At 44.7% G+C, this 27,753-nt stretch overlaps 1 protein-coding gene across 9 annotated transcripts in view; it reads right to left on the reverse strand.

Annotated features, from left to right (window-relative positions):
- Window positions 1-8,460: 8,460 nt before the first annotated feature.
- zgc:66433 (uncharacterized protein LOC321250 homolog) overlaps window positions 8,461-27,753 on the reverse strand; it is a 59,136-nt gene continuing 39,843 nt past the window's right edge. For 5 of the 9 annotated variants that reach the window (XM_061725876.1, XM_061725878.1, XM_061725883.1 and 2 more), the window contains exons 5-16: window positions 25,694-25,816; window positions 25,548-25,601; window positions 20,173-20,328; window positions 19,696-19,801; window positions 18,486-18,768; window positions 17,128-17,608; window positions 13,799-15,686; window positions 13,577-13,683; window positions 13,208-13,379; window positions 12,938-13,056; window positions 12,471-12,564; window positions 8,461-9,990 (exon numbers count right to left, since the gene is read on the reverse strand). In XM_061725876.1, coding sequence (XP_061581860.1) covers window positions 9,509-9,990; window positions 12,471-12,564; window positions 12,938-13,056; window positions 13,208-13,379; window positions 13,577-13,683; window positions 13,799-15,686; window positions 17,128-17,608; window positions 18,486-18,768; window positions 19,696-19,801; window positions 20,173-20,328; window positions 25,548-25,601; window positions 25,694-25,816 — 4,065 coding nt within the window. In that variant the 3' untranslated portion in view covers window positions 8,461-9,508. The remainder of the gene's footprint in view (window positions 9,991-12,470; window positions 12,565-12,937; window positions 13,057-13,207; window positions 13,380-13,576; window positions 13,684-13,798; window positions 15,687-17,127; window positions 17,609-18,485; window positions 18,769-19,695; window positions 19,802-20,172; window positions 20,329-25,547; window positions 25,602-25,693; window positions 25,817-27,753) is intronic. The other 4 variants (XM_061725881.1, XM_061725885.1, XM_061725884.1 and 1 more) reach the window with 4 other exon arrangements.

Consider the following 27,753-nt stretch of genomic DNA (forward strand, 5'->3'; position numbering starts at 1 on the left):
CTAAACTAAAATAAAACAAGCCTATAGATTTACATATATATATATATATATATATATATATATATATATATATATATATATATATATATATATAATTACGGTTTTCATGCATAATAAAGCTTGACTACATATAAATTACCTGTTTGCATTGGTCTTATGACATAATGAACCTGATATCATTTAAAAAGGCATGGAAAGAAAAAACAACAAAGGATTTCAACCGTAGTGATGGACATGGAAATTGAACCGTAGTTTAACCAAAGGAAAATCACATTGAAGGTTTCTTAACTAAAGTTAATTCACACATTCCAGTCTTAAAGTTTCTCTCATGGAGATGGTGTTGCTGGAGACGGGGTCAGGTCTGGTTCTTCTCCCCTTTTTTGTCAGTTTTATGACTTAACGCTATGCTCCTCCACTGGTTGCAAGGCACTGCAGGTACCTTTTCAAATACTTCTTTGTTTGGTTGGATCTTGATAAGATGTGTATCTTTTTGGGGGTGTGACCTCACTTAAAAAGGTCCTGTGTATTTCACTTTCCTTGGTTTGGGAGACTCTGTCTGTGACTCGAGGTGTCGTAAACCAGGCCTGGATCACTACATTTTCTTCAAGGCATTTTTTCCCATTTGTTTATTTATTTTATTCATGTGTAGTATTCAGAGATATTCAGTATATAAAAGATTGATATTAACACAATACTTTGAAAATTAGACGTGAATGTTGCATTTTTAATACCTAACCGACCCAGAAGCAGAATACTTTATCTCAACAGAGTTGTTTCGATACCAGAATACTTGGTGTAAATGAGAGTATTGGTATTAGTGAGTCATTTCATCTGTGCACCATCTGACACCAAGTCAGAATCCTAACTCTTTGTTGAGTTTTAAGCCTCCACCAGAGGTTACATAAAACGTCTTGTTCAGAGCCTCCAGGGGGAGAAGCAGGGGCCGGGAGTAGCTCTCCAGCACAGAAATATATTAGCATGTCAAGTTGTCTTATGCCGGAAAAATCTCACCAGGAAAACTGCAACGTGCTCCTTATGCAAGGCTGCTGTTTCCAGAGGTTGCATGAATGTTGCTAAAAATGAAAACCACAAGCGAGGAGCCATGATTTAGAAAAGCACGAGTTCATCAAGCCCGAGGGAAAGGTGGATGAACCGAAGCAAACTCTGGAGTTGCTTTTCTAAAACGAAAGAAGCCCCTTTAATAAAAGCCAGAAAAACAGTGTATTGACGGAGAAAAGCAGCTCATGTTGACTTTAAAAATGTTGGATTTCACTGTGAAACTGAGCGTCTGGAGCTGCAACAGTCTCCAGGTCGGAGATGCATCTGTGACTGAACATTTACTATCAGCTAAAAGAAGTGCAGACTGTCAGCTTTACAGCCGATGTTTGGACCCCCAGAGTCTTCAAATATACCAAATATTGTATTATTTTACATATTTACCACATGCACTTTAAGTTGGAATTGGAATGTTAATTTAAGAATAATTGTTGAATTTGTTATGAAAATGATATAAAAAGATTAACAAATAGGGGCAGCACGGTGGCTTTAGTGGTTAGCACTGTTGCCTCACAGCAAGAAGGTTCCTGGTTCGACTCCCTGACCCTGCCAGGGTCTTTCTGTGTGGAGTTTGCATGTTCTCCCTGTGCCTGCGTGGGTTCCCTCCGGGTACTCCGGCTTCCTCCCACAGTCCAAAAACATGCATAGTAGGTTAATTGTGGCACTGTGATAGACTGGTGACTTGTCCAGTTGAACCCCTGCCTCTCTCCTGTAATGAGCTGGGATAGGACAAGGGGAACAACAAGAGAACAAGGGGAACAACAAGAGAACAAGGGGAACAACAAGGGAACAAGGGGAACAACAGGAGAACAAGGGGAACAGCAAGAGAACAAGGGGAACAACAAGAGAACAAGGGGAACAACAAGGGAACAAAGGGAACAGCAAGAGAACAAGGGGAACAACAAGAGAACAAGGGGAACAACAAGGGAACAAGGGGAACAACAGGAGAACAAGGGGAACAACAAGAGAACAAGGGGAACAACAAGAGAACAAGGGGAACAACAGGAGAACAAGGGGAACAACAAGAGAACAAGGGGAACAACAGGAGAACAAGGGGAACAACAAGAGAACAAGGGGAACAACAAGGGAACAAGGGGAACAACAAGAGAACAAGGGGAACAACAAGAGAACAAGGGGAACAACAGGAGAACAAGGGGAACAACAGGAGAACAAGGGGAACAACAAGAGAACAAGGGGAACAACAAGGGAACAAGGGGAACAACAGGAGAACAAGGGGAACAACAAGGGAACAAGGGGAACAACAAGAGAACAAGGGGAACAACAAGGGAACAAGGGGAACAACAAGAGAACAAGGGGAACAACAAGAGAACAGGGGGAACAACAAGGGAACAAGGGGAACAACAAGAGAACAAGGGGAACAACAAGAGAACAAGGGGAACAACAAGAGAACAAGGGGAACAACAAGAGAACAAGGGGAACAACAAGAGAACAAGGGGAACAACAAGGGAACAAGGGGAACAACAAGGGGAACAACAAGAGAACAAGGGGAACAACAAGGGAACAAGGGGAACAACAAGAGAACAAGGGGAACAACAGGAGAACAAGGGGAACAACAGGAGAACAAGGGGAACAACAAGGGAACAAGGGGAACAACAAGAGAACAAGGGGAACAACAAGAGAACAAGGGGAACAACAAGGGAACAAGGGGAACAACAAGGGAACAACGGGAACAACAGGAGAACAAGGGGAACAACAAGAGAACAAGGGGAACAACAAGGGAACAAGGGGAACAACAAGAGGACAAGGGGAACAATAAGAGAACAACACGAGAACAAGGGGAACAACAAGAGAACAAGGGGAACAACAAGAGAACAAGGGGAATGTGGCAGGGTGGAGGAGCTGCAGCCACTCAGGTTGATTAGGGCACAGGTGGCCCCTATCAACCTCTCCACCCTGCCTGGCTTGATAAGGCATGGCTGCACAGCAGAAACAGGTCTCTCGTCTCCCTGGGTCTGCTGTGAAGGAGCTGAAGCACGTGTGTCGTGGGTGAAGGGAGAAAATAAAAGGTTCCTGCACTAAACCTGTGTCCTCTATCCTGTCGGTCGGCCCCGGTAGCACTCGCCGTGCTACACTGGCACCCAACGTGGGGCCCGACGGGATGGAGAAGGGAGGCACGGAGCGGGCCCTGGACGCGCTTGCCCAGGCCATGGTGGACCTGGCCGCCCTGCTCCGGGACCAGGGCGAGCAGCAGCTCACTGCGCTGGCAGCGCTGATGCCCGCGGAGTGACCCACCCCTGCGCCACACTTGAGGCACGCCGCAGCAGAGCGGGAGGGGCTGGCGGCGCCGCAGCTGAGAGGTCGGGAGGCAGAAGCTGCAGGCCGCCAAGCGACGGCTCCCGAGACGGCGGGACCCCCGGAGCGGCCCACCCCAGCTCCACGCCTGAGGTTCGCCGCGGCAGCGCTGGCGGCGCTGCAGCCGACCGGCCTGGAGGCAGTGGCTGCAGGTCGCCAGGAGACGGCTCCTGGGACGGAGTTGGAGGCGGCTGCGGAGGTGGAGTCAGAGACGGAGGCGGAGGCAGCTGCGGAGGTGGAGTCAGAGGCGGAGTCAGAGGCGGACCAGCAGGGCGGCGTGACGGAGGAGGCGGTCCTGGACACACCAGCTCCAGAACAGGGCTGCGCCGTGGAGGAGGCGGTCCCGGAGGTGGGCCGGCAGCGGACCGGCAGCTGGCGCGGGGCCGCGGCACGGAGATGGGGGTGGTCCTGGACGCACCGTCTGGCCCGAGGCCACCATGGGCCCGGCCCCGAGAGCGGCTTTCTCGGCGGTCAGCCCGACGCCGAAGACGGCCCCCCGACCGTTCCCACTGGTCGGCCCGGCGCCGAGGGCGGCCCCCCGACGGGTCCGGGCCAGGGAGGCCCGGGCTTCCTCTCCCGCTCACGAGGGGGCGGGGGGGGAGTAGGCTCGGCCGGATGGACCCCGGCGCGAATTTGGCGTTGGGGGTGTGTGGCAGGGTGGAGGAGGTGCAGCCACTCAGGCTGACGGGACACAGGTGTGGCCCGCAGCCTCTCCACCCTGCCAGCCTTATAAGAGGAGAAGCTGCTGCTGAGACTGGTGGTCAGACTGAAGCTGGAGCTGCTGATCGTGAGGTGCTGGTGGTGTGAGGTGCTTGTGCACTGTGTCCTGGGCGTGTGGCGGTGTTAATAAAAAGGGTTCTGCACTAAACTCCATGTCCTCTCCATCCTGTCGGTCGGGCCCCGTGGCACTCGCCGTGCTACAGGGAACAACAAGGGGAACAACAAGAGAACAAGGGGAACAACAAGAGAACAAGGGGAACAACAAGGGAACAACAAGAGAACAAGGGGAACAACAAGAGAACAAGGGGAACAACAAGAGAACAACAGGAGAACAACAAGAGAACAAGGGGAACAACAAGAGAACAAGGGGAACAACAAGAGAACAAGGGGAACAACAAGGGAACAACAAGAGAACAACAGGAGAACAAGGGGAACAACAAGAGAACAAGAGGGACAACAAGAAGGGTCAAGACTTTTACTTAGAGAACAACATCCTGTTTTCCTTTCCAGCATTTTAGAGCCCCAAGTAACATCCAAATACAACAGTTATGAAATGTTTGTTGGTGACAACAAGAGTAAAACAGATAAACAGCACTGAAGATAAAAAGAAGCTTTAATAGACGGCCTTGCTAAATAAAGAATGTAGTATTATGGAGACAGACTTGTGTTTGATGTTATCACCTGAGGCATTGGAGGGAGCGCTGGGAGAGATTACTCTGAGTCTTGCATGCAAACTGAGCAAGCCTCATGGACATGTGCAGCGCTAAAACACAAGCTAGAGGTCATTTAAAGGAGACCTATTATGGCATCTAATACCTATTTTAAACAGGCCTTGAACAAGCTTTTGATTTTTTTTGCTAAATAAATGAGAAATTCAGCCTCTGAGCCATGTCTTTATCTTCCCATTCTCTAACCTCATTCTCTATGCAGGATTCTGAGTGGGCGGGGCTATGATAATGAGGCTCTGTGCTGATGTGCCGCCTGAATGACGCGATACACCGCTATGAAAAAATGGCGGAAGCTCCAGTCGGCGTTAGTTAGAGTTAGTTGTGGGCGTGGTTTCACGCATCACTCCCATCGTTACGTAACGACGGGAGCAGAATCTGAACGGCTCGTAGATCCACATCACACTGGATGGCTCATCCGGGCGGCTGTACAGACACTGCAGAATTTGGTTGCTTTCCTCCTTCTCTGAGTTGGCAGGCTGAGGGGAGACCACTTTATATATGTTAAAGCAAGAGAAAACGTGTTTTTCATAATAGGTCTCCTTTAAACCACTTTCATAGATGCTTGAATGCCAGCAAGCTTCTGTCTAAGTGGTGCAAAATGTGAGAGGAGTGCAGGGTTTAGGAGGTAAGACTGTGTGTGTGTGTGGTTGGATAAACAGGGAAGAATAAGTTGGAGGAAGACGAGTACAGTTCACTGATGGAAACAAAACGGACACTTGTTGGGAGAATAATCTTTTTTATTTTATTTGATAGACAAAGAAAAAACGTGAACGTATTTGAAATCACAGTTGGTCTCAGAGAGGTGCAAGGGTTTGCAGTGAACCAGTGAATAAAAGCGCTCAAAGATGTTTAAGCTGTCAGAATAAACATTCAGAATGGTAATATAGTGGATGTAGAGGAGCAGACGCTGGCCTGGGGGAGACGGATCGGCCATGAAAGCCTGGCAGATGTAGGTCAGTAGGTCAGATTAAAAAAAAAATACTGAAAGAAATTCCGAAAGTTTCCTGCTTTTCAACAAGTTATTGATGTAGATTTAGATGTTTGGATCATTCATAGTATAAAAAAAACATATAACATAGTTATAATTAGAGCAAGATCTGTACATACATTTCTTTAAATATTATAAAACAATATAACAAATGCCAAAGTTGTCATGAAAAATGTCACTTTTCTCCATCTTATTTACACAGAAGTAGTACCATCAAGTTATTGATTGATATAGTCTTTTTATTTCCCCTTTGTGAGACTTATTTGGAGCGATACTGGTACCGGTTACTGTTTGATTTAAGTCTTGGTCCCAAACAAGTCGGTGCCGCTGAACACTGGCCGCACAAACAGCAGCTCCTGCCAAATTTGTAGCTTATATAACCTGAAAATGAGAAGGCCACCACCTAGTACTCATCGCCATGGATACTTGGCACAGGCTCGCTCGCTCGCACACACACACACACACACACACACACACACACACACACACACGTTGGCAGATCCACTTTAGAGCCACATGTGAATGTAATAGTTCATGTATCAGAATTGGGGCAGGGGGCGGGGGTTACCTAACACACCCAAATGGGGGGGGGGTTACCTAACACACCCAAAAAGGACGTGTGCAGAGTTGAAGCAGCCGTCGTGCACATTAGAGCCTCGTGCTGACGTCAGCGCATGAATGATGAATGCCACACCTGCAGACACTCCTCGTGCCCGCTGGTGTCCACTACTCTGCATGCACCAGCCTCCGGCCAAGCACACACGGGCCCGTGTAACAGCAGAAGTCCCACAGGGTGAACGTTTTAATGTGTTTCGTGTGGTTGGAAATAGCCGAGAGCAGGCTGCAGCAGCATCTCAGCAGTGAGGAGCTGCACGATAAACCAGATCAACCTAAAACCGGGTCAGGTGGACAGCTGCTCAGAGGCAGCCAAGTGTGGGCGGAAGTATCTGCACATTTAAGTAGGATTGATTAAAACAAATACTGTAAGAGATCTGGACACAATGGTCTTGTATCCAAGATGTTTATTTGTTGTTTTAAACAAGAGTCTTTGGATGTTGCTGTTAAAGTCCATCCAGCACTTTGTTGTTCACAAGACATTTGTTAAAGGAGCATGAGGCTCCTTTTAAGAAATGAGACTCTCTAGCGCCACCCTTCGCCACGACGGCCGTCGGGGGTACTGCAGCCAACAGTGAAGCCGGCACGGGAGAACGGGGAGAACGCACATGCAGCGTCATGAGACGTCACATCCGCACGACAGCGCGGGAAATTCCGGCCCGGAATTGCAGCACATTTTGCAGCACACAGCCTGTTCAAGGCAAAGGAGAGATACACTAGAGGGATCATTCTTTTGGGTTTGGAACGCTTCATCTGACATTACTAGAAAACTTAAAACATATACGATTTTTTTTCATAAATCCTGCCTCAAGCTCCTTTAAGAGGGAAGCTGACATGTAGTTTGAACATATTCAGCTGAATAAATCTCATCAGACATCCAGAAAGACAGAAATACAGAAGGAAATGTGTCAGGGGATCAGGGGTTTACCTGGATGTGTTCAGCATCAACTTCTTTGTCAAAACTTCTATATTCTCTCCATCTTGCAGTTTTTTTTTATTACTGAAACTGAAACAGCTCTGTGTGTTATTGTACCACAACTTCTGCTTTTCATGGTTTCCGTTCCATGGATGCGTCATGACTGCTTTGCCTCGCGTAGTTAGCTCTGACAGACTCAACATGTGGTTCTCTAAATCAGTGTCTCCCAACCTGGGGTCCAGGCCCCCCCTGGGGGGCGCCAGAGATCTCTGGGGCGGCGCGAAACTTTTTCTGCTTTGAAATTATGCAGTTGTAAAAATTATATTTGCGAATGAGTCATTCATAAGACATTGTTAGGAATAATTTATGAATGTCTTGAATATCTTTTGTGTTTTTTATACACTGGTGACAAACACAGGAAATGATTTCATTCCTTATTATTATTATTATATCATTACTCAACATTTATTCTACTCCGACAGGTTGTTTAAGGAAAAATGTTGGTCTCGTATTAAGAGACATTTTTCAGAAATATTTTTATGTCCTTTTGTGCGTATTTTATACATTGGTGACATTGGAGAAAAACAAAGTCATATGTATACAGAGTAAACCGAAGAGAAATGTATCAAAAAAACATAATTAATGTTCATTTTTTCAATTAAAGACTATTTTGGTGCTAGTACGCTAGAAAAAAGGTTGGGAACCACTGCTCTAAATGGAGGGTAAACACGTGCTCGTCAGCGAGCAAGACGGATAAACACTCTTTCAGAAAGGTTGAGGGTTAGACTGGGGTCGGAGGTCGATGTCGGGGTGTTGACTGGAAACATCTGGGAGCATTTCAGCCAACCCCGTCCCCGTCCCTCCTGGACCTGGGGAGTGAGCTGGTCCGGGACGGTCTCAGGATCCTGGCCCGCCTGTAGACATCAAGACTTCTTCTTAAACCCAGACAGAGCTCGTGAATATTTCCACAACTCTCCCGAGCTTTTACGATGTTAAACATGAAGACACCAACACAAGCTGCTAGCGCTCTTCTGAGCGGTGTGCAACTTAAACATCTGGACTTATCCTTCAACAGGACGAGCCGTTTCAACTCAGGTCTCAGTAAAGCTTCAGCCCACAAAGAGTCAGAGATCTTTAGTTTTTTACTGTACAGTTTATGTACAAGACAAAGACCCAAAAAGGCAATAGAAAATCAAACGCATACAAAGACATGGTGAGACAGCTTCAACAACACAGAGCAGACATCTGGGACTCGTTAGCGGCTCCGAGTCCCGCAGCGAATCAAACTTCATGTGACTCAACGTTCTGCAGATTTTTTGTGTTTTTGTTTTCATTTACAATGGAAAGCATTTTTGTGATCAACAACATCATGATTTACTAAAATAGTGTGAGGCCCGCGAGGGAGTCACATGGACCATCCCAGACTGGGGAGTGGCCAAGCAGACCACCGGTGGGTTGGGAGTCAAAGTGCGAACAAGAGAAGTCAAAGTTATCAAAAGAGAAGGATAAAAATGTTATTTACACGGAGATGCTGGAGCACGTTTGGCAACAGCTGACTCAGCAAACAAATATCGTAGCATTAGTGAATTACGTCGAGAGGAAAACTGCCTGGGTGAAACATCTGGAACGCTCATCAGATATTACATCATTTAATCGAGCAAATTTCTCTGCCTTAAAATCCCCTCCACACACACACACACACACACACGCACACACACACACACACACACACACCCTGTAATGGGCAGAGATATAGAAACTTGTCTGTTATATAGATTCCTTATTATAATATTTATTCTGTCTCTTTATCCTGATTTTACTCTTGAGAGTATTTTCTCCATCTTCCCTTTCCTGGATTGTTTCGTGAGCTCATCTGGACTCACCTGAGTTATGAAGACATTAATATACTTTGCTGTGTAGCTACATGTCATTTCTTTCTTCAGGCACCTTATAAACACAACAACACAGCTTGAGAAACACAGAGAGGGTTCGTCCGTGCTCCTGCTGGTACTCAGGACCAGACGGGATGTCTGTAGCTGTGGGATTGGGGAACGAGTGTCAATCAGAAAACCTAACGTCAGGATTATAAGAAATTTGTGTGCAAAAGCTTTGTGGTCCATCCAGCTCCGTCCGAGCCGGTTGGGGTCTGGGACCCTGGTCAACCTTGGCCCCTCACTGCACTATCTGGGGCATTTCGCTCCAGGCCTTGGCCTTCTTCTTGGCCAGTGCCATCCAGGGGGGCTCGTCCTGGGGCAGCACCGGGGGGGACAGGGCCCTCTGGGGGGACACCTGTCCAGGCAGAGCGGGGGCCCTGGAGCCGGCCTTGTCCACAGGGGTCTTCGGGGAGAAGGGAGGCGAGGTGACCGGGGGGGTTTTGGGTGGGGCGGCAGGTTTGGAGAGGTGTGAAGGGGGCGAGTAATTGAGAGGTTTTGAGGCGACGGGGACTGGAGTCGGGGGCGACAGGGACCGCTGGGGAGGGGTGGGCTGCGGCGAAGGTCTCGATGTGGGGGAGGGCAGCTGTGGTTTGGGGGTAATGGGGCAGGGGGGTGGCTGGGATTTGGAGGGTTGAGGTGGCACTGGACTTGGAGAGGGGAGAGTCCTCCTGGGCTCCTTTTCTACCGACACCGGTGGCTTACTGATCTCCACCTGAACCACTGGAGGAAAGAGACAAAACAAAAGTGAGACCAAACAAAAACACTCTCAGACTCACAGCGTCATCGATGCAATCTCAGGAAACCAGGGGTCGTAAAGCACTTTTTCATTGACCTTTTAAACCGAGCAGTTAGATATCTGCTCAGCTATCACAAGCCTCAGCTGCCACAGAGCTTGTAGCCTTTGATCAAATGTTTGTAAGTGACCTTTATATCAGAGCTGCAGTAGCACAGGTTGGCCACATGAGGGAGACGCTGCATCAGTGAAACACCATCTCAGCCACTGAATCCAGAGGTTTTAGTGGTCTGTGTGTCTGAGCTATACCCAGTACTACAGTTGTAAAAAGAAATCAGGGGGGAGGGTGGATTTTATCATATGGGGACAGATAATTTGTGCTGGTTACAAATAATATAATATATTACAAATAATAGCACTGACCAAAACACCTGCAGAAATACTGCAGGAATGACATAGCAGCAGTTAAATATCCACTGGGCTTACATCTAATACATCAAAACACAACAATAAAGAACAGTTTTCTGAACTTATCAATATGACTCTGTCCTTCACAGGATAAATAAAATGGATCACTGCAAAAACTCAAAATCTTAACAAGAATATTTGTCTTATTTCTAGTTAAAATGTCTCGTTTTAGTAAAAAACATCTCATTACACTTAAAACAAGACTCATCACTGGAAAAAACAACAATTTTCACCTGTTTCAAGTAGATTTTCACTTAAAATAAATAGAAAAATCTGCAAGTGGAACAAGATTTTTTTGCTTGTAATAAGAAGATAAATCCCAATGGCAGATTTTCCTACTTATTTCAAGTGAAAATTTACCTGAAACAGGTGAAAATTGTCACATTTTTCTGGTGTTATTTTTCTGGTGATGACTAAATGTTGAAATAGCAGTAAAACCACATTCATTGATGAAATGACATAAGGGATGGAAAGGGGGGATGGCAGTTTTACAGGGGGGATGATTTGGACCGTTTTTATTTCAGGGGGGATGCCATCCCCCCTCATCCCCCCTCAACTCCAGTACTGGCTATACCCGAGGTCACCACAGTAATGCTTTATGTTTTGTAGAAAACTTTCAAAATGACAAGAAATAATAAATAAAACCCCCTGAGACACTAACAGTCTGGAAGTGATATAAGCAGGTTTTGGCCACACAAAAATGTATGTTTGGCAGTGGCTGTATACACGTGTGTGTGTGTGTGTGTGTGTGTGTGTGTGTGTGTGTGTGTGTGTGTGTGTGTGTGTGTCAGTGGCGGCTGGTCAGTAGAGGGCACAAAATAAAAAATAAAAATAAAATAAAAAACATGCTGTAAGATGCAAATAATTATTAAAAGAAGGTGTTATTTAAATCTGTGGGTGACTGTCAATAGTAATTAAATGTGGTTTAAATATTTATTTGGTTCCAAAATGTTTTTTATTTTATTTTATTTACTTCCAGAAGTAAGGGGCGCCGGTCAAACAGAATCCAGTGTAAGCTCTCCAACATTTGATAAGCACGTGACCTGAGGATCTCTTTTATTTGGTTTAAATTAGATTTGTAAAGGGATGCAGTTGTGTGCGTCCCAGAAACTATCAGCAGCGAATCTGCGATCAGTATCGTGATGTACTCGTATGTTGTTTTTTTTTTTTACACAAACCAGATTTTTACGTTTGTTTTAAATAGGTTAAATAACACTTGGTTTTGAAATAATATTTGTTGATTTTGTATATGATCAAATATCTGAAAGAAAGGAATGTTATCTTTTCCAATAATATAAATCCAGACAGAACAATGGAAATGTTAATGTTTTTCTTCTCTCTAATGTGTAAAATAAACTGAACCCAAACCAGGAAGAAAAAAACAATACAAAACTTGTTGAAATGTTAAACCCCGACTTTTTCCACTGCATAACTGAACTGCTTCACCAAAATATTATTTTCTACCTTTTTTCCCCCCCATTGTACCAACCTGGTACCTAACCGTGACTTCTATCTACCGTTACACCCCTATGTATGCCAAGGTTAATTTCATCCATCCATCCATTATCTATACCAGCTTTATCCTTCAGGGTCACAGACTCACGGGGGTCTGCTGGAGTCTATCCCAGCTATTTTCAGGTGAGTGGCAGGGGTTACACCCTGGACAGGTCACCATCACAGGGCCACATATACAGACAAACAACCAGAACCACTCACACTCACACCTACGTGCAATTTGGAATCACCAATTAACCTAGCATGCATGTTTTTGGACTGTGGGAGGAAACCGGAGTAACCGGAGAAAACCCACGCAAGCACGGGGAGAACATGCAAACTCCACACAGAAAGACCCTGCTGGGCCTGGGACTCGAACCGGGGACCTTCTTGCTGTGAGGCAACAGTGCTAACACCCCTATGTATGCCAAGGTAAATTGCCCCCCCCCCACATTTTTAGAACCAGCCGCCACTAGTGTGTGTGTGTGTGTGTGTGTGTGCTGACCATTGCTGCTGGATTCCACTGTCTTGTTGCTCTGCTCCCGGCTTGCAGCTGAGCTGACGTATGATGGCAGAGAAGACTTCCTGTCCGGTTCCTCCTGATGGCCAAGAGCAAGATTAGATCAAGCGTATTGAAGTGACACACTCATATACACACACACACACCCACACACACACACACACACACACACCAAGGTTGGGTGCACGTTCATGCTTGACAACTAAATGCACATTTTTGTTTTAGCAATTGGGCTCATGGGCTTCCAACTGGTGCGTTCGTAGTAGTTAGTAGTTTCCTATTCCTGTAAAAGTGGATGTATAGTAGCCTGGAAGGCCGTTAGAATACCAGATTATCAAACTCTGAATTGTCACCTTTAGTCTACTTTTCATCCACAGCTTTTTTCCTTTTCCCAACGATCATAATGAAGCATTTTATAATGTGCCCTAGCGACCACACACACACAAGGTTACCTTCTTCACACTGATCTCTTCCAGTGAATTCTCTTTATAGATCTTCTGCTTCTGTTTGGCCACAGAAACCCAGCTGGGACGATGCAATGCCCCAGAAGCGCCTCGACCGCCAGCTGCGTCTGAATCCACAAACACAGCAGAGGCACTGAATCAGAGGCCGGTTCTGTGGTTTGGGACTCACCCGTGAACACATGGCAGCGCTGCGGGCACCAGCAGCCAGCGTTTCCACCAGAGGGCGACAGTGAGCGGCGAGCCACAGTGAAAACACACCTGAGACACGCTTTGTTTGGCCCCCAGCGTCTCCTTGAACCTCCGGTTTCTTAGGGAGAGCAGGCTTGCTGCCGCCCGACTGACCCACGGGGGGCTTGCTGCTCACCGGCGGCGGCGGTGGCGGCGTGTCGACTTTACTGCCGCTTGGTGGAGTCAGGGACTCAACCGAAGGCTGAAAGACAAAAAAACGCAGATAAAATAAATAGTTCCCTTAAAACACTGGGTGAACAGTGACTACTCAATAATTCTTGATGTGAATACGGTGGCAAAGGCAGCGGATCCTAATGAACTTAATGGTTTTTGACATTTCTATTGAGGTTAAAAACAGCAAAGTCAGCATCAACATTAACTTGACCCCTCGTTCATCACCTCGTGGGTTTCCTCCTCCGAACTCAAGTGAAGCAGAGTTGATGTCTTCCTCAGCCGAATTCCGAAAGGGTTGTCTGGGTTTCCCTCCACGACCACGGCGCTCTCTGCTGGTGGCAGATCGGAAAGCTCAGGTCACTTCATTTGTTCAAACACACCGTCTGTCACCACGGCAAGAGAAAACATTGCACGGTATCCAAACAGACAAGAAAGCAATCTTCCTACCGGCAGTGCTGGCAGCGGCCAAGCCGGGGGGTTTGTCTGAGACGGGGGTCGAGCTGGGAGGTTTGTCCAGGGTGGGAACTGAGTTGGGAGGTTTGTACGGGACGGGGGCCGAGCTGGGAGGTTTGTACGGGGTGGGAGGTGAGTTGGGAGGTTTGTCCTGGGCGGGTACCGAGCTGGGAGGTTTGTACGGGACGGGGGCCGAGCTGGGAGGTTTGTACGGGACGGGGGCCGAGCTGGGAGGTTTGTACGGGGTGGGAGGTGAGCTGGGAAGTTTGTCCGGGGTGGGAGGTGAGCTGGGAAGTTTGTCCGGGGTGGGAGGTGAGCTGGGAAGTTTGTCCGGGGTGGGAGGTGAGCTGGGAAGTTTGTCTGGGACGGGGGTCGAGCTGGGAGGTTTATCCGGGGTGGGAACTGAGCTGGGAGGTTTATCCGGGGTGGGAACTGAGCTGGGAGGTTTGTCCGGGGTGGGAACTGAGCTGGGAGGTTTGTCCAGGACGGGAGTTGAGCTGGGAGGCTTGTCTGGGGTGGGAACCGAGCTGGGAAGTTTGTCTGGGGTGGGAGTTGAGCTGGGAGGTTTGTCCGGGGTGGGAGGTGAGCTGGGAGGCTTGTCTGGGGTGGGAACCGAGCTGGGAAGTTTGTCTGGGGTGGGAGTTGAGCTGGGGGGTTTGTCCGGGACGTAGGCCGAGCTGGGAGGTTTGTCCAGGGTGAGAACTGAGCTGGAAGGTTTGTCTGGGGTGGGAGTTGAGCTGAGAGGTTTGTCCAGGACATAGGCTGAGCTGGGAGGTTTGTCTGGGGCGGGTACCGAGCTGCTCGGCGGTGTGCCAGCGGTGCTTTCTGCATCTATCGCTCTACCTGGACTCGACTCCACTTCAGCTGGCGCTGAACTGGCTGGCTCATCTTTTACAGCTTGATCCCTTGTGGCCTCGTCCTCCTCCTCTCTGGGTGAAGAGGTGCAGGCAGGTGAGGAAGGAGGAGAGGTGTGATCCTGCGATCTCTGCCATGCGGAGGCGATGGTGAAGCGGCCTTGGGTGGGTTGTTTCTCTTCCACATCTTCCACGGCGTCCGTTTGCTCCTCATCTACAGGTGCTTCACCTTGGTCTGTAGGTACTAGGGACTCCATGACATCTTTGGCAGAAGTTGACGACAGTTGGAATGAAGCTGCATCTCCCTCTGAGGGTGGAGATGCCAGATTTACATGCATGATGGGAGTTTTACTGGAAGGGAGGGATGCGCCCTCTTGTGAGTGAATACTAGGCGGATCGCTCAGACGCAACAGAGGAGGCTTGGGTGACACGGTCAGCTGCTCCTTCTGAATCTGAGGCAACATCTCAGCACCTTCCTCCTCCAGGTGGAGTGCTGTCCTGTTTTCTACTGCCACGTCTTCCTGTTTGTCCTCGTCCTCTGACACATCTCCTGTGAGCTCATCTTCTCCGGCCTCCTCTTCTCCGGCCTCCTGTTCTCCATCCTCCCTCTCATCCTCCCTCTGGTAGAGGTTTCCTTGCCCCTCCTGGACTGTGGTGAATCCCGGGTCATGTACTTCATCACTTGTGTCTTCTGTGTTGTAGACGTCGTCCTCCCCCAACACTGCAGCTGCACCTGCCTCCTGGAAAGCTGAAGTACTTTGGATTTCCTCATTTTGGGAATCAGGAATAATCTCCATCACTTGCTCGGGTTCCTCTACTTCCACCAGGTCATTCACCTGCTCTTCCACCTCCCCATCATCATCGTCTTCCTCTGGCTTCCCCGACCCCTCCTCCCCTAGCTTTGTTGCCTCTTCCTCCTCTTCTTCTGCTCTATCCTCTCTCTCCTGGCGTAGAGCCTGTCCTGTAAACAAGTTATCCTCCTCTGGCTCGTCATCCTGCCCTTCCTCTTCAAGCTGAAGGAAACGTGGCTGAAGGAAAGAAGGAGTGCAAACATTAACTTTTAAAATAAACCACTTGAACATGTGCAACAAATGTCCCTCTGCACAGACCTCTTTCTTTCAGTCTACCATAACAGCTCACTATATTTCCACTTTACTAGGAAGAACACTACAAGCAACGTTTTTATTATAGTTTTTGGACAAATGTCTTGTGTTCTCCAGGGACATCCTGTATTGTTCCAGAACAGGTTTAGATTGATCTGTTATAGCCTGTCCAGCCTTGCAAAGCTTTATACCTCATTTCCCTTAGCCTGTTTTATTTTTAATAATCTTTGCATTTGAACTTAGTTCTGTCATCGAAGGACGACAGAGCTCTTAGAAAATAAAATGCAGCACCAACAGAAGATCTTGTTGTTTCAAATCTGACTGTAGTCCTGAACAGTAGAGACAGTCTGGTGCTTCTAGAAATCAGGGTTTCACAGAACCTGCTGTAATTAAAGAGTTAAAAGGTGGGAGCGGTACACTTCTGAACAATATAAAAGAAATCACTGACCAGTTTAGACCTACCGTATATTTTTTTTTAGAGTTATGAGCACTGCTTGGTTTCACACCAACCACACCGGATCCCATCTGAAGCTAGTTCTTTCCCCTCAAACATATGTTCTATGTATTCATCAAGGATCTGTTTAATGTTATCTGGATTACCAGCTTTGCACTGTAGAGTTATGAGGTCGGGACAGTAATCTTTCATACCACAGGACACATCATTGCCTGTAAAAACAACCCCAAATTAAGATGTATAAACCTGAGGTACTTCTACTGAAACGCCACGTTTAGAGGCGGGCATTGAGGCTAAACCGTCCACTGATCTGGTCTGTTCAGGTGTAGTTTTGTGAACCTCAGTTGTTTTGTTAAAGGAGCTTGAGGCCGGATTGTGGCAAGATTTATGAAAAAAATCCGTATACATTTTAAGTTTTCTAGTAATAATGTCAGATGAAGCGTTCCAAACCCAAAAGAATGAGCCCTCTAGTGTATCTGTCCTTTGCCTTGAACAGGCTGTGTGCTGCAAAATGTGCTGCAATTCGGTCCCGAATTTCCCGTGCTGGGCTGTGGATGTGACGTCACATGACGCTGCATGCGCGTTCTCCCCGTTCTCCCGTGCCGGCTTCACTGTTGGCTGCAGTACCCCCAATGGCCGTCGTGGTGAAGGGTGGCGCTAGAGAGTCTCATTTCTTAAAAGGAGCCTCAAGCTCCTTTAAGTCTTTGTCACTGTCTAATTTTGAACCCTAAATTGTCTGGAGTTTTTAGTTTTTATCCAGACCGATCATTGCTTATGTCTTCCCCTCTTGACACTATGTTACAGCTTTTACAGAGGTCTGTTCACCTGCTGAAGGCCAGTTGGACTGGCAACACCTGGCTGCAACTAAAACTCTCTGACATCACAGCTTTTCAAATAATCAAAAATACTTACAGCGTCCTGAGTGACTTGTTCCAGGACCAAATCTTCCTCTTCCTCCTCTGCTTCTTCCCCTCTGCTGTTCTCCTCTTCTCCAAGAGTATCTACTTCTTCTTGCAAGGAAGGTGCAGCAGCCTCCTCTTCTCCATCTGAGGTCTGACCTGACTGGACGGAGTAGGAGGAGGCCCGATAACCAACAGACCCGTCCACCCCTGGTTCCTCTTTTATCTCAACGCTTTCCTCCTTCTCCACTTCTTCTTTTTTCCTCTTATCCTCCTTCCTCTCCAGGACAACGTCCTTGGCCTCCACATCCAGGGAGCGAGACTCAAGCGGGGTCTTCAAGGAGCTCAGAACCTCTTGTAAGAAGGAGCTCTCCTCTTCCCAGCTCTCCTGGACCTCGTCTTCCTCGGCCGAGGCCGAGTCCCTTTCAGCGCGGTGGTCGCCCGCGGGCCCACTCAGATACTCTCCTGGACCAGCAGGGGGCTCCGGCGTGGCCCTAAGATACAATTCAAGATTTAATGGAGGACCAAAGAGTAATAGGAGAAAGACAGTTGTTACTAACATAGCGCCTGCACAGGATGCTGGACGGGAATATAGTTGGACTGAACTGGGTCGCCCTTGATCGGACTGAACCCAACAGATTGTGTGTGTAAAGTGGCTCGAGATTACTTTTGTTGTTAACTGGCGCTAAGCAAATAATAACAAAAACAAGATGTGCAATACCACCAGACTCTCTCAGAAAATTTGAATATTGTGATAAAGTTCTTTATTTTCTGTAATGCAATTAAAAAAACAATACATTCTGGATTACAAATCAACTGAAATATTGCAAGCTTTTTATTATTTTAATATCACTGATTATGGCTTACAGTTTAAGATTAAGATTCCCAGAATATTCAAATTTTTTGAGATAGGATATTTGAGTTTTCTTAAGCTGTAAGCCATGATCAGCAATATTAAAATAATAAAAGGCTTGCAATATTTCAGTTGATTAGTGATGAATCCAGAATGTATGACATTTTTGTTTTTAAATTGCATTACAGAAAATAAAAGGACTTTATCACAATATTCTAATTTTCTGAGACAGTCCTGTATGTGCAATATCTGTCTGTCTACCTCACACACATTTTACCTGTTTTCTTTCTCTCGCACTACCTCTAATTCCATTGCAATGTATCGTTTATATCTCGTAATTATATATATATATTTTCTACTTTTTTACTTTTTTTTTTACCCCTCCACTGCATGTGTGTGTTAAGCGTACAGCTGATAACAAGTGAGTTTCCCCATTGAGAGAGAAATAAAGGATTATCTTATCTTATCTTAAAAGTGAACTGAACTGAAGTGAAGTAAGGGAATGGACATGTAAGTACCTGGAAGTGTCCAGAGACTCAGCTCTGGAGCCGGGAGTGGAGGAGGGCGGGGCCTGATCATCTGAGCCTTCGTCCTCGGAGAGACTCGGCTCTGCAGGACAGGAAGTGTCCGGGCCGTGAGAAACATCCTGTTCTGCTTCCGGCTCGTCCTCTCCCTCCTCCCCTTTCTCCTTATCTCTCAACAGGGATACTGTGGGATCCGGTGGGTGTCCTCTCTCCTCATATTCCTCCTCCTCGTCTTCCTCCCTATCCAACTTTGGTTTCGCTTGATCACCACTTGGATCTGAATCAGAGAATCAGAGACAGAAACAAACGTATTGTGGATAAAACCAATTAAAAACAGCAGCATGATTATGGAAGTCTGAGACAGACGATGTGAAAATAAATTCAATTAAAGTTCATATGAAAACAAAGAGTTTGCCGTTTTATTAAATTAATGCTCATTTTGCAGATTATCATTATTGTTATTGGTTAATTTAATAAATTCTTAGAAATGACGGATGGTCGACTTTTTTTCCACACGACTACTCTGGACTTGCAGTCGTGCCCAAAACTGGCAGTTTTTTGCACAATGTTTTGAATATACGAAGTGTTAGTTAACACAATGCCAAGAGGGACAGACAAGAGCAATCATCATGAAAGACAGGTTTTTTAAACTTATAACAGAAATTAAAAGTATATATTTTTTCCATTTTTAATCTATTATTTTTCTTTTAAAGTACATATTTTAAAAACTATGATTTTATTTTTTTATTTATTTTTTATTTTCTCAAATAAAACAATAAAAAAAACAAGAAACTAAATATTTTTAGCTCACTTTTTTTGCTTTGATGAATATTGACTTCTGACTTAACAACTGTGCTGATGAACGTTACACTGATCTTGAGGCTTTTTAACACGTTTCCCTAATAATGGTGATGTCATTAAATGTAATATGGACTATTTAATTTCAAGTTAAAGGTGGTCAATATGCAAACCAGTTTAAACATTTCATTGCAGAACTATGTCTTGATAAATATACACAACTGCAGCTGCAAATTGTCTGAAAAAGTTGACGATGAAATAAAAAAAGACTTTAAATCATTTTTTAACTATAGAAAACATTTTTGATTATTTAAAATTGTATTATGATTCTGACATCATCATTCATGGAGACTTCAGTACATGCAGAGTCAACATTAAATGAAAGATAAAAAGAAGCAGTTCTGACCTTCTGTCTGCTGTTTCTGCTCCTCCAGCGATGCCGTTTCTCCCGGGACAGAGTCCGTCAGCGTCTCCTCCACGGCAGAGTCTCCTTCTGTTTTCCACTCCAGCCGCTGCACAGACGTTAGGACGTTAGCCACAACATCACAATTGTGGGCTGTGAACCTGGAGATACTGTTATGGCTGTGCAGTGGCACAGGACACCAGCTTTCTGGCATCATGGCAGCGTTCAGTGAGCCGCTACAGCGGGATTTAAGTCCACACCGGTAGCCATGACTGCTCTTTGCAGTTAACTTCACTAACTGCACTTGCATTTTCCTGGAGTTTGACGTTTCTTCTAGTTAATTCAGTTTTTCTGTTTAAATAATCTGGACAAACTGCCACTTTTTTTGTGCCGTCCCACTGCTGCAGAGTCTCATCTTTTATAGTCTCAACAATAACTAACTCATTATTAGGTAATGTAATACGAGTGTGGGTGTCTTACAGTGGCAGGTTTCCTCTTGTTGCGGGCTTTCTGTCTCAGGCCCAGCTTGTGTTTGGCCCCAGAGCTATCGAGGCAGCCGAAGGGACTGGCCGGCTGGCTGAAGTCCCCGGGAACCACCAGGGGGCTCACCGCTCTGCTGGAAGCTGAACACGACAACTGGGGGCAAGAAAAAGAGAAGAGATGGAGACAAGAGGGTCTCTAAAGCATTTCCCAGATAACCTATTAACAAAGGAAACACTTGGTCAGCATTCGTGGAAAGAGGCTGCTTAACCACCCCTACCCTTTTGCCTCATCTATGAAGAATTCAACAGGTCAAACATTGAGGGGATTCGGAGGGGGAAAGGGGGCAGTTTATATAAATTAAGAGTTGGTGGATGGATTTTTTTCATTACATAATCAGAGTAGGAGATAAAGAAAACAGAGGAAATAGACCACCAGCATGAGAGAGGGGGAGAGAGAGAGAGAGACAGAGACCAGCTGCACAAATATAAGCAGTCCTTATCTGCAGGAGCAACACTTGTGCTCACAACAGCCCGTGCACGCCTCATAATTTCACTTTGTTTCAGGGGAAAGTCTCAGAAAAACTATTCCTGAACAATGCAACACAAGTCTCATGCTCATTTTGTGTGTTTTAAGGTCAGGGCACAGGTTAAAATGAAGGCTGAAGAAGTCGCTGCCATGGTTGAGGTTAGATCCAGTCACCAGGAAGTAGAGGTAAATCAATATAATGTCCCCGTAAGTCCCAGAAACATTCGTGTGTGTGTGTGTGTGTGTTGGATAGGCGTGCTGAGTTGGAGCTTGAATGCTATAACTATGAGCAGACATGCTGACTGCCAAAGAAACCATAGGAATGCACTCTGACCTACTGTGTGTGTGTGTGTGTGTGTGTGTGTGCGTGTTTGTCTGTTCACTGTAATAACATTTAAATATTGAAGCTGGAGACTCGGGAAAGAAGGTCAGAAAACTGAGAGAAGGAAAAAAGAGAAAGCGACACACAAAGGAAGACGGGGTCAAGCTGCAGACTTCCATTTAAGGTTAGAAGATCAGCTCGAGGAATGGTTAGACAACACCCACCAAGCACACGCACACACGCACACGCACACAGGACAGATATATGCTACACTCATTCTTGAAATTGCTTGGTGAATCGGATCAGAAGAACATTATTACACCAGATAGAGACTAAAAAAAATAGAAAAACAATCACGTTTCAGTCTTCAGATGGTGATTCATTTGTGAGATGAATTAGTTTTTGATACACTGCAAAAACGGCCCCTCTAGAAGTGACACTAATGTTCCAAAATCTAGTCAACACTGTCTTACTTCAAGCAAAGGGGTTTAAAAGAAAAACATTCCTCGACCAGAATTCCTAAAACTAACAACAGTCTGAAACACCTTCTAATTTTCTTGAAACGGGGCTTTAGAATAAAAACAAAAACAAAGTTTTTGCAGTGTAGATCAGCTTGAGTTGCAAACTCCTGTCAACCGAACTAAAAACCGTTTCCTGAAACCCTTTAATAACTGTTTATCTAAGCTGCTACCACCATAATGACACATTTTATAATCTTTGCTGACGTGTTGACACGTAAAATTTACAGCAGTAGCAAATTTAGGATTAACTGTGTTGTTACACCATGTAGCGTCGTCTTCACATTCACACAGAAGTGTCCGGGGCTCTTAAACACCAGACCATGTGACCAAGCCTCAATGCAGTACTGTTTGCATAAACGTTGCACTACCTTTCATAAATTGCATAAAATCAGAATCTTAGTTCCACCCTACTGCAGCTCCGGGAAACTGTTTAATGTTTGGAAATCGATTCCGGTTTGAAACCCATTTCCACGTCAAACCTAAAAGCAGGGTTGACGTGAACGGTTAAAGTTGATGTTATATTAATATGTAGAGTTATTTGCCTTTCAGCTCTTATCCAACCAGCTGGAAGAAACATTCACAGGATCTGACAAAGTTAATGGTGTTTTACACGCCGAGAAGATAAGAGAGACAGATGTCTAAGGGCGTTACATGGGTTACATGAGCATTATATGGGTATGTGTACACACACACACACACACACACACACACACACACACACACACACACACACACACACACACACACACACATATATATATATATATATATATATATATATATATATATATACGTAAATAAATGAATATTTATTAAAAATGGTTATTGGTGCAAACTATGATAACGATGCATTGTTTAAATTTGTTGATGTTATAAAATGTATGAATATGTATTGTTTTTATTTATATCTAAATGTTAAACGAAATGCATTTTTATTTTTTCTTTATTTTCTTTTTTTCCTTTCTTTTTTCTATGCTACCTCTTTAGGTTTGCTTTTAATTTTTTGTTGTAATGTACTGTGTATTATGTGTCAGACCCCAGGAAGAATAGCTGCAGTTTTGCTGTAGCCAATGGGGATCTAAATAAAACTATAAAACCGACAGTCCAGAATCGTCATGGCGTACACAGGCTCTATACCCTTTTCTCCAGCACACACACTTGTGAATCCATCAGAGCCAACATGGGGTTCACACTGCAAAAACTCAAAATCTTAACAAGAATATTTGTCTTATTTCTAGTTAAAATGTCAAATTTTTAGTCCAAAAAATCTCATTACACTTAAAACAAGACTCATCACTGGAAAAAACTGTTTCAAGTAGATTTTCACTTAAAATAGGTAGAAAAATCTGCCAGTGGAACAAGATTTTTTTGCTTGTAATGAGGAGATAAATCTTGTCCCACTGGCAGATTTTTCTACTTATTCCAAGTGAAAATGTACTTGAAACAGGTGAAAATTGTCAAATAACAAGTTATTTTTACGGTAATGACTCTTGTTTTAAGCGTAATGAGATTTTTTGACTAAAAATTAGACATTTTAACTAGAAATAAGACAAATATTCCTGGTAAGATTTTGAGTTTTTGCAGTGCAGTGTCTTGCTCCATGTTGCTTAAGAAAGCCAGGGAGCAAAATACTAACAGCATGATATGCAGATGATTCTGCTGTCAGAACCTCAACCTGCTGGGCCAGTGTGAGTCACTACGAGCCTGTGTAGATATTATTGTCCGTCTGCAAGTACATCAGTCAATGTAAAAAGCCCTTTGAAAGGGATATTTCCAGGTTTCCGTGTGCACCTCTTTGTAGCAGCCCATTTGTGGCTCTTTCCAGCGGGAGAATGAGGAGCACCAGCCGGCCAGAAACTGCTTTCAAGTACTCATTTGCCATACGGCACCGACGGTGCCCTGAGCCCACACGACTGCCACAGACACTAATTGGATGGCTGAGGTTTTCAGGACATCTGGCTTATCTTAAACTGCCACTTCATATACTTTTCCCCCCAAAAAAGTGCACAATAGTTTTAACTGGCAGAGCTGCTGGGGAGCGGCGGGGACTTTCAGGTTTCATGCCGCAAGCTGCAGAGCTGCAGTCGGTCGGGGGAATAACAACATTAGGGGGAGAAACCAGAAAGGGCTAGCAAACTTGCCTGAGAGTGGAAATCACATGGGGGAAGACAGCTCGAGGGGGAAAACCAGAAAAAAGCGGTCAATCTCCATGAAGAAGGCTTTGATTTTGGAGCCGAGAGTGGTGGTTTCATATTTAGACCGGATCATGGGATGTTCGCCATCACAGTCACATGAGCGGGAATACCACACAAACAAACTCTCACACAGTCGGAGGACTCCTGCTGGCTTCATCGTTTACTTGAACAACCGTCAGGACGATAACACGCCAGTCTGCTCACAAGACGGCGCTCTCCTTAACATGACAGGATGCCGTTGATTAAGCTCAGTAAAATTACACGCTCACTAAAGTCATCTCTTGCAACAAAAACACTTTTTTTCTTCATGGTTCAAGGTTACATTAGTCATAAAACAGGTGGGTTAGGTGCAGGTTTCTGTTGGAGGACACGAGCATGATTTAACTGCTGTTATGGCGACTTTCCAAGTGATAACATGGTACAAGGCTGAAGTGGTCATGTCTACCTGTGGGGTTTCCCCGTCTGAACAAGGAGAAAACAAAGTCTGGGACAACAGCACACACGTCATTTCTCTCCAGGTAAACAGCAGCCTGCAGAACTAAGTAGGCCTGTGTTGAAGAAATTGATTTTTAAATTCTAAATCGATTCTCGTATTAATTCCTAAAAATTGATTCGTATGTCTCAAGATCATTTCTTTTTTTTTCCATCATTACATTTTTGAACTTTCAGATCATTGAATTGGCAGACACGTTACACACAGACACACTCATACACTCTCATACACACGCCCACCCGTGCACAACCAGTGCTTTCTGTGCTTTGGATATTTCAGCCTAAATTTCTAAATTTTATATTAGTTCAATGAAGTTAATATTATCTATATTTACTATAGCTTATTTGGTTTCTTCTGTTATCAGACACACGGTTTGTCATGACATACCTGAAAAATGCCCGGTGCTTCATAACAAGCTGTGTGTCTGGTGACAGAATGAATTACAGAATAAAGCTAAAATGATTTGTTTGCTGCATGAGCTGTTGCTATTTCTTTCTTTTTTTTGCAATTTGAATGGATATGAAAAGGCCTATTTAAGTTATTTATTTCTTAGTTATTTATTTCATACAAATAACTTTTGGTATTTTTTTGTTTATGCCCAAAAAATGATGTTTTGTTGGACACGAGAATAACTGGTGCCATGTTTTTGCCTTTAAATATGTTTGAAAGTATGAAAACATTAAAGTTTTCAGTTATAATTGCATAAATTGTAAATATTTCATTACTTTATATACTGTTTTGGCGTTACATTTGCATAAAATGTTAAAAACCAAATTCTCAAAAATTAAAAACCGAAAATGGAAAAAATGTAAACGGAATGTGGGAAAAAATAAAACCAATTTCATACGTCTCTGTTTAATGCCCTGGATCTGTTTGATAATTCTACCACATGATGTTTCTGAAAGCAGTTCTATCAGCATTCTGGGAGCTGATTGGTCCTTACAGCATCATTAGCTGCAATACTTGCTGTTTAATCTCAATATAATACTAGCAGTAATATGTTGCATAACTACACAGTCATATAATTCAGCAACAGCAACAGCTCAAAAAACAGCTTTAATAAGAGTAACCCAAATTGATATCGGAATCGAATCAAATCCTATCGTGATAATCGATTCTGAATCTTAAGAATCGGAATCGAATCGATTCTTGACATTTGAATGGATCCCCAGCCCTACTCTTGCTTTTCTTCAAAATGCCCCATAACAGATAAATATTAATCTTATATAGCAGATCAAAAATACTCCATTCTGACCAGAAACATGTTACTCTGTGACTTGAGGCCATAAAAAGGGTAGTATTTGGTGTTTGATTACCTGGTCGTCATCGCTGTCCAGCAGACTGTTGTTGCTCTTCATCTGACTCCGTTTCTGGTGGACAGAGAGAAGGAGGACAAGAGCGTGGTCAGAGCCGTCACTCAGCTGGGCGGCCGAGGGGAGACGTTACCGTGGGAGGGATTTACCGTCAGGGAGTGAGGAGTGGAGCATTCAGGTGGACTGCAGGGAAGGCCGTCATCCTCGGACATGGCGCCAGCATCGTCCGTCCTCTTCAAAGAGCTCAGCTTCATGGCCTGCTTCAGCTGGAGCTGCAGGAGGAACAAGAAAAAACAACACATTAACTGAGGAGGGTGCCGGTTTTGGGACTCATGCATGCTTTGCATTTACAGTTACGCATTTATCCAGCCTGCTTCACCCATCCAGGAACAGACTGAAGGAACACAAAGAAAGGAGACCCTGTAGGGGTTGTGCAGTGATAAGCAGGACCAGAGGAGTTGTAAGACATAAATAAAGAGTGTACACAGAAGGGTGAACTGATCACTGCAATCAAATAAGTGCAAAGGAATAAGGTGAGGGTAAGAAATGAGTTTTAACCTTTAACTTCAGAGCACTCTTGTAAGAATACTAAACATCAATGGAGGGATGCAGATTTTATTTAAAGGAGCATGAGGCAGGATTGTGGCAGGATTTATGAAAAAAATTCGTATATGTTTCAAGTTTTCTAGTAATAATGTCAGATGAAGCGTTCCAAACCAAAAAGAATGAGCCCTCTAGTGTATCTCTCTGTTGCCTTGAACAGGCTGTGTGCTGCAAAATGTGCTGCAAGTTGGAGGCCGAATTTCCCGCGCTGTTCTGCGGGTGTGACGTCACATGACGCTGCATGTACGTTCTCCCCGTTCTCCCGTGCCGGCTTCACTGTTGGCTGCAGTACCCCCAACGGCCGTCGTGGTGAAGGGTGGCGCTAGAGAGTCTCATTTCTTAAAAGGAGCCTCATGCTCCTTTAAAGAGGTAGAAGTGCTTTGTTTAAGTGAAAAGAACCAGATCTGACAACCACCTGAACTACAACTCTTTAAAAAAGTGATAAATAATCATCTATGCATGCATCCTTTCTAGTGCACAGGATATTTAACAAAGAAGGACTCGTGGGGGCAGCCAGCCACACTCAAAAATAATCAATATTTCTACTTTTGCTCATCAGGACGTAATAAAACTTGTTATTCAGAAACTCAGAGAACACAATATATTACACTTTGTCATTATTTCTTGTAACAAACTTAAGAGACAAGGCAGACGTAGCACACTTTCAGCAGCAATAGTTTTATTCCTCTGTCATATCACTGTAGAGGTTTGTGGCAGTTCAATGATAAAGAAAAAGCTGTCAAACAAGTCAAACCTTTAAAACAATCTCCCTTCCTGTAGACTGATGGGCTCGCCATTGTTTGGAAGCAGCAACAAGAGCTTCTTTGAACTGACTGTCTGCTGATGTCTTCTCTCTTTGGCATTGTGTTAACGTACGCGTAAATGCTACACTAAAGCTTGGGCTTTTATAAAAGGTGGTCACACTAGCTGATAATCAGCTGTATTGACCAGCAGCACCTGTCAGCACTTCACCCGTTTCCTTCCAACAAGAAGCTTGTTCTTGCATTTTGACTGAGTTTTGGTGAAATAATGATACGATCTAATATGTAATGTGTGGTTCAGCTGAGGTTCCTTTACCCAGTGGGACTCGGACTACCCAGTAACTTTTCTTTTGAATTGTGACTTTATTAAAGAAGGAGAAGGCGGGGTTCTTCCTTTTCTCGAGCTGGCATCAGGAGTGAAGGTGTTGTTTGTGAGTGGGAGGCAGGTATCACAGAAACTCAAACAGTTTCTTATCTCCGCGGCGCCCTGCAGCCGTCACTAGAGGACGTTACGCGTAGTAGAAAGCAAACACTGGACAGTAAAGCTTTGTGGCGCTGGATGCTGGCAGGTACCGGGTTGTTTAGACATGAAAACAGGCATAGTATTTTATTGTATTTTGACTATATTAAGATCAGAAAACTAAGAAATTAAGGACATTAGGACAGTTTTTTTTACCCATATACAGGACTGTCTCAGAAAATTTGAATATTTTGATAAAGTCCCTTATTTTCTGTAATGCAAAAATGTCATACATTCTGGATTCATTACAAATCAACTGAAATATTGCAAGCCTTTTATTATTTTAATATTGCTGATCATGGCTTACAGTTTAAGAAAACTCAAA

Source organism: Cololabis saira, chromosome 7 (assembly GCF_033807715.1).
Source record: "Cololabis saira isolate AMF1-May2022 chromosome 7, fColSai1.1, whole genome shotgun sequence".
Classification (NCBI taxonomy): domain Eukaryota; kingdom Metazoa; phylum Chordata; class Actinopteri; order Beloniformes; family Belonidae; genus Cololabis; species Cololabis saira.